Below are 6,880 nucleotides of genomic sequence, written 5' to 3' on the forward strand. Positions count from 1 at the left end.
CATGAGACTGAGCTTCCTAGATCTTTCACTAGAAGGCAGATTTTCCAGACCGTGACTCATTCTTGTAGCTCATCCCTGAGCCCTTTGCAATTTTTCAACATCCTTTTAAGAGTGTTGACTTCCAAATAGGACGTGGTATTCTAGTGATTTCAGTCTCTCCTCATTAACAATACTTTGTACTTCTACAGCATCTTATTAAAGGATCTCAAAGATATTTTGCCCAAGAAGGGCATGTTAAGAGAGAGCCCGTCACAGGTCTTTGCTCACAATGCACCCCAACGAGAGCCAGGAATAGAACCGAGGAGTTCGGATGCCCAGTCCCATGCTCTAACCACTAGACAACTCCCTTCTGGTTTTAGTTCCTTATTACTGCACCAGCATGGCTGACCTGCAGAACTGCATTAATGTCTTCATAGCAAAGGGGAGCTCCATGTTTGGTGGGTCCAACAGAAGATGGTAACAAACCGGACAGTTGCCTGGGACTCCACACCACAGGGGCCCCACACCAAAGGGGCCTCTGTGAAGCTAAGGTGCTCAGCTTCTGCTTCAGCCCCTGGGTGGTGGGGCTCATGGCCCCAGGCTTCAGCCCTGCATGGCAGGGCTTAGGCTTTCTGCCCCAGCGAGTCTAACACTGGCCCTGCTTGGTGGACCCCCTGAAACCTGCTCGCAGCCCCTCAGGGGGCCACGGACCCCTGGTTGAGAACCCCTGGTCTACAGGAATACAGGACTGACCAGGCCTGATCCTCTATTGAGCCAGTCTAGTCTGGGATCCCATCTCAAGCTTAGTTATTAAAGTTTAATTGTGTGGACCAAACAGTGGGAAGGTGGCTCTGTTGGGGGAAATCAAATGAATGAAAAAGTGTGGAAGAGCCTCTTCTACGTGCAGCAGCTCCCTGCAAATTACAGTGCTGGATGTGATAAAAATTCCCCTCATACACGCTGCAGGCAGTCGGCTCAGGCCCTGAGCAATGGCATTTGACTACGTTCACTGCATACTTAACCCTGCATTGTGTTCAGTTAACTCTGTAGGATGAAGCCAAATAAAATGCCACAGCCGGGCTCCTTACCAGAGCAGTTGTACCCATTCAGCACCCCATCCAGGATCTCCTTAGTTGTGTGCTGGAATACTTCCTCCTGTGTAGCACTCTCACCAAACACTTGGTCAAACACAAACTTCAGATCCTTGCCCTTCCGCTTGGGGGCATCGTGGCCCCGGAAGCCTGTAAAAACTCCCGATAGACAGGGTTCCTCAGGGTCAAACACCAACATGCTGTCATCGATCACCTGCACCACAGCGTGTCGACTCCCTTCTTGCTCCTGCTGAGTCTGGGGCCGTACCCGCACCACCACTGCCACGTTGCCCTCTTCTGTGGGCAGGACTGACACCATGATTGCAGAGCCGCTTCAGGCAGTACTGCATCCAAAGAGGGAACGAAAGCCAGTCAGAAGCCGGACACTGAATACTCATCACTGATTGTTGGATTCACACCTTTTCAACAATCCAGAGGGGCTGGCAAGACGAATGGATCTGAATTAGCAACCACTTAGGGACCTAGCTCTCTCTTCTCAGGGCAATAGACCCCTTTGTTTAAAAATACTGGACTGCTGTTTGCCATAGGTTCTCGGCTATCAACCTATTTGCCTCTCACACACTGTGTAATGCTCTAAATGCCAGATTTACAGTCTGGAGACTAAAGCCGATGTATCTGCAGAAGTACAACATGGGAACCTTGCCTACCCCTACCCCCTCCTGCCTCCCATCACCACCACCGGTGCTCAACCACCTCCAGGGGAAAAAGGTCTTTCTGCTGTGACTATTGATAAAAAGGCAGTTAGCACTGCCAATTACAATGACGTTTGGTTTACAGGATCACCTGTCCAAACACTGGACTGACATCTGCCCAGTTCGTTTCATATAAGAACAGCCATACTTGGTCAGACCAATGGTCCATCTAGTCCAGTATCCGGTCTTCCAACAGTGGCTGGTGCCCGATGCTTCAGAGGAAATGAACAGAACAGGGCAATTATCAAGTGATCCATCCCGTTGTCCAGTCCCAGCTTCTGGCAGTCAGTAGCCATTGACCTGTCCTCCACGAACTTATTTAATTCTTTTTTGAACCCAGTTGTACTTTTGGCCTTCACAACATCCACAGCAATGGGTTCCACAGGATAACTGCGCATGGTGTTGAAAAAAATGCTTCCTTGTGTTTGTTTTAAACCTGCCGCCTATTAATTTTAATCAGGAACCTCTGTTGTGTTTGAGAAAGGGTAGCTATTAGGGCTGTTAAGCGGCTACAAAAATTAATCACGATTAATTGTGCTGTTAAACAATAAGAGAATACCATTTAACAACATATTTGGATGTTTTCTACATTTTCAAATATATGATTTCAATTACAACACAGAATACAAAGTGTACAGTGCTCACTTTATATTACTACAAATATTTGCACTGTAAAAAACTAAAGAAATAGTGTTTTTCAATTCACCTAAGTACTGTAGTGCAATCTTTTTATCGTGAAAGTTGATCTTACAAATTTAGAATTCTGTACCAAAAATAACTGCATTCAAAAACAAAACCATGTAAAGCTTTAGAGCTTACAAGTCCAATCAGTCCCACTTCTTGCTCAGCCAGTCACTCAGACAAACAAGTTTATTTACATTTGCAGGAGATAATGCTGCCTGCTTCAGGATAATGTCACCTGAAAATGAGAACAGGTATTTGCATGGCACTATTGTAGCTGACGTCGCAAGATATTTACATGCCAGATAAGCTGAAGATTCATATATCCCTTGATGCTTCAGCCTCCATTCCAGAGGACATGCGTCCATGCTGATGACAGGTTCTGCTCGATAACGAACCAAAGCAGAGCATCTTCATTTTCATCATCTTAGTCAGATGCCACCAGCAGAAGGTTGATTTTCTTTTTTGGTGGTTTGGGTTCTGTAGTTTCCGCATCAGAATGTTGCTCTTTTAAGACTTCTGAAAGCATGCTCCACACCTCATCCCTCTCAGATTTTGGAAGGCACTTCAGACACTTAAATCTTGGGTCGAGTGCTGTAGCTATTTTTAGAAATCTCACATTGGTACCATCTTTGCATTTTGTTAAATGTGCAGTGAAAGTGTTCTTAAAATGAAAACGTGCTGGGTCATCATCTGAGACTGCTATAACATGAAATATATAGCAGAATGTGGGTAAAACAGAGAAGACGACATACAATTCTCCTCCAAAGAGTTCATTCAAATTTAATTAACACTTTTTTTTTTTTTTTTTAAAACGAGCATCATCAGCATGGAAGCATGTCCTCTGGAACGATGGCCAAAGAATGAAGAGGCATATGAATCTTTAGCACATCTGGCATGTAAATATCTTGCGATGCCAGCTACAACAGTGACATGCGAATGCCTGTTCTCACTTTCAGGTGACATTTTAATTAAGAAGTGGGCAGCATTATCTCCCGTAAATGGAAACAATCTTGTTTCTCTTAGCAACTGGTTGAATAAGAAGTAGGACTGAGTGGACTTGTAGGCTCTAAAGTTTTACATTGTTTTGTTTTTGAGTGCAGTTATGTAACAAAAAAAACTACATTTGTAAGTTGCACTTTCATGATAAAGAGATTGCACTCCAGTACTTGTATGAGGTGAATTGAAAAATACTATCTTTTTACAGAGCAAATATTTGTAATAAAAAATAAAGCGAGCACTGTACACTTTGTATTCTGTGTTGTAATTGAAATAGATATATTTGAAAATGTAGAAAAACTTCCAAAAATATTTACATTTCAATTGGTATTCTATTAACAGGGGAATTAATTTTTTTAAATTATGATTAATTTTTTTGAGTTAATCGTGAGTTAACTGCCATTAATCGACAGCCCTAGTAAATATTCTCCACACCATTCATGATTTTATAGACCTTTATTAGATCCTTGGTCTCTTTTCTAAGATGAACAGTCCCACTCTTTTTAATCTCTCATCCTAAGGAAGTCTTTCCTACCCCTAAATAATTTTTGTTGCCCTTCTCTGAACTTTTGCAATTCTAATCTCTCTCTTTTAAGATGGAGTGACCAGAATTGCATGCAATATTCCATGTGTGGCCATACCATGGATTTATACAGTGGTACTATGATGTCTTCTGGCTTATTATCTCTCTCTTCCTTAATAGGATCTCTTTCCAAAGGTCAGATAGCCACCAGATGATAGCTATGTGCTGGTCTCTGCCAACGTGAACTAGATTCAAAGTAATAACCTAGAGCAAGGGTGGGCAAACTATGGCCTGCAGGCCGCATCCGGTCCGCCATGCATTTTAATCCTGCCCTTGAGCTCCCGTTGGGGAGTGGGGTCTGGGGCTTGCCCCGCTCTGGCGCTCCAGACGTGAAGCAGGGTCAGGGGCCGTTCTGCGTGGCTCCCGGTAGCAGCAGCATGTCCCCCCCCGCCAGCTCTGATGCGTAGGGCCAGCCAGGGGGCTCTGCTCCGCATGCTGTCCCCACCCCAAGCGCCGCCCCCGCAGCTTCCATTGGCCAGGAACCAAAGCCAATGGGAACTGCAGGGGCAGCACCTGCGGACAGGGCAGCACGCAGCAGAGCTGCCTAGCCACACCAGAGTGGGACATACCACTGCTTCCGGGAGCTGCTTGAGGGAAGCACCGCCTGGAGCCTGCCCCCCGCACCCCAAACCCCTGCCTCAGCCCTGATCCCTCTCCCGCCTCTCAGTCCAAGCCCAGAGCACCCTCCTACACCCCAAGCCCCTCATCCCCAGCCCTATCCCAGAGCCTACACCCCCACCCTCCCTGCCTCAGTCCAGAGCCCCCTCCCACATCCTGAACTACTCATTTCTGGCCCCACCCCAGAGACCACACCCCCTCCCAGAGCCCTGTCACAGAGTCCCCGGGCAATGCTCTGGAACTGCTCCCCACAAAGCCAGTCAGGACTCTGGGGAGCCTCCTCTCCCATGGAGCAGACTGTCTTCAGGGCAAGACGCTCACATGGCTTCACCTCCTGGGTCTGACCTTGGTGCATTCAGCATATGCCCCTCCATGCGCTCCCCACAGCGAGTCTGCCCAGGCAGGGCCCTGGGGAAGCCAGAGGGTCCTGCACGCACCCCCACTTCGCAGTCAGACATGACTCTCAGCCAGCCAGTAAAACTGAGGTTTATTATGTGACAGGAACACGGTCTAAAACAGAGCTTGTAGGTCCAGAGAACTGGATCCCTCAGCCGGGTCCATTCTGGGGCCCAGCAAGCCAGATATCCACGTCTGCCCTCACTTCCCGTCCCCAGCCAGCTCCAAACTGAAACCCCCTCCAGCCCCTCCTTTCTGGCCTGTGTCTTTTTCCCAGGCCGGGAGGTCACCTGATCTCTTTGTTCACCTTTAGCTATTCCCTTGCAGGGGGGAAGCGCCACGGCCATTTGTTGCTAGGATACAGAGTGTCAGCCATGTATGCACACTGGAGACTTAAGACATGCATAGGGAAACTGAGGCACCCACACAGTATTCAGAGGAAACATTAAGAACAGTCCCAGTTCATCACAAGCCCAACCTCAATTTCGTGTGCATTCATGCCCCGTCATACAATTTCCATACCCAGATGTGGCCTTCCATACCCCGATCTAGAGGTTAAAGGTCATATATCCTCCTCTTGTATATATTAGTGCAAGGAGACCAGAAAAGGGGGTCATGAAAGATCCCTTCTGATCCCTATTAGCTTCTCCACAGACATGTTACAGATCAGCAAAGCCCTTTACTTTGGGCATGAATAGCCCGATTGTCAGAGTTGTCCCACACCCACTGATCCTATTAATTATAGTAGGAGTTGTGGGTATGAGACACTTTGGGGCAGGGAGACTCAGACCCACGCAAGTCCTGAATGTACCCACTCCAGCAGCGCTCTGAACACCAGGTGGCACGTACTCCCCTTCTGCAGAAGAAACTGAAAAGGCAACCGTGATGAACTTTTAATGACCTTCCAAATAATCCTTCCCTCCCCACCCCCTTTGGCAACCTTTTGCAAGCGTGAAAGTTAAGTTTAGTTGCTTACAGATCGCACCCATGCGGCGTGCGCAAAGAGGTTAGTTATTTCAGACCTGCCCCCCCCCCTGGGCTGCCCGTGTTCACACTGGTTTAGTTAGGAAGCGAAGCAGGGAAGGTAGAAACTAGGCCAGCGCATTGCGCCGAGCGCACGGGGAGGAACCCCCCCGGGCGCCCCGCTGCTGGGCCGGGGGAGAGGCTCTTGCAAGGGGGCTGGAAGCGGGGGCGCCGCACTCCGGCCTGGATCCCAGCGCGTGCGGGGTTTGCAGCTCGGCTCTCACCCCCCCCCCGCACTGTTTGAGGCCCCGGCTCCAGGGGGCTCTGGGCAAGGCCCCCCCCGCGGCGGCGCTGAGTCACAGCGGGGCTGGAGGCACGTGACACTCCGCCCCCCCGGCTGGTGCCCCCTTGCCCCGGGGAGCGGGGCGGGCCCGGCCCGAGGCCCCCTCAGCGCCCCGCGGCCCCTCGCTGCCAGGCGGCGGCGGCGGCTCGGGCGGGGCCAGGGCTCCCCTGGCGCTCGGGGGCGGCTCTTACCGTAGAACGGGGCTCGGCCTCCCGGCGCGACCTCCCGCGCGACCAGCCACTTCCGCCTGCCGCCTTTCAAATCACCCGGCAACGCCCGGCCGCTCTCCCCATTGGCGGCCAGCCTGCTTCTGATTGGCTCTGCGCCGCCAGAGGGCGGAGCCCGTTCCCGTCACACACCCAATAGGCGTGTCCTCAGGCGGCGGCGGGGGGGGGGGTCGCAGGGCACGCCGGGAGTTGTAGTTCTTTGAGGAAGGGTCCCGCGGACGTACTGCGGTGCCGGGGCTGGCCCCTTGGGGATGGGGGCGCGGGGTCCCGCTCCGGGGCTGCAGGTC

General features: G+C 50.5%; 1 protein-coding gene across 1 annotated transcript in view; it reads right to left on the bottom strand.

Moving 5' to 3' along the window:
- Positions 1–6,616, bottom strand: part of KIF18B (kinesin family member 18B) — a 34,354-nt gene extending 27,738 nt beyond the window's left edge. Inside the window, exons 1-2 of the mRNA XM_026658670.1 lie at positions 6,558–6,616; positions 1,068–1,414 (exon numbers count right to left, since the gene is read on the bottom strand). Coding sequence (XP_026514455.1) covers positions 1,068–1,389 — 322 coding nt within the window. The 5' untranslated portion in view covers positions 1,390–1,414; positions 6,558–6,616. The remainder of the gene's footprint in view (positions 1–1,067; positions 1,415–6,557) is intronic.
- Between the last annotated feature and the right edge of the window lie 264 nt (positions 6,617–6,880).

This window comes from Terrapene carolina, unplaced genomic scaffold (genome assembly GCF_002925995.2).
Source record: "Terrapene carolina triunguis isolate 2854851 unplaced genomic scaffold, T_m_triunguis-2.0 Scaffold495, whole genome shotgun sequence".
Lineage (NCBI taxonomy): Eukaryota > Metazoa > Chordata > Testudines > Emydidae > Terrapene > Terrapene triunguis.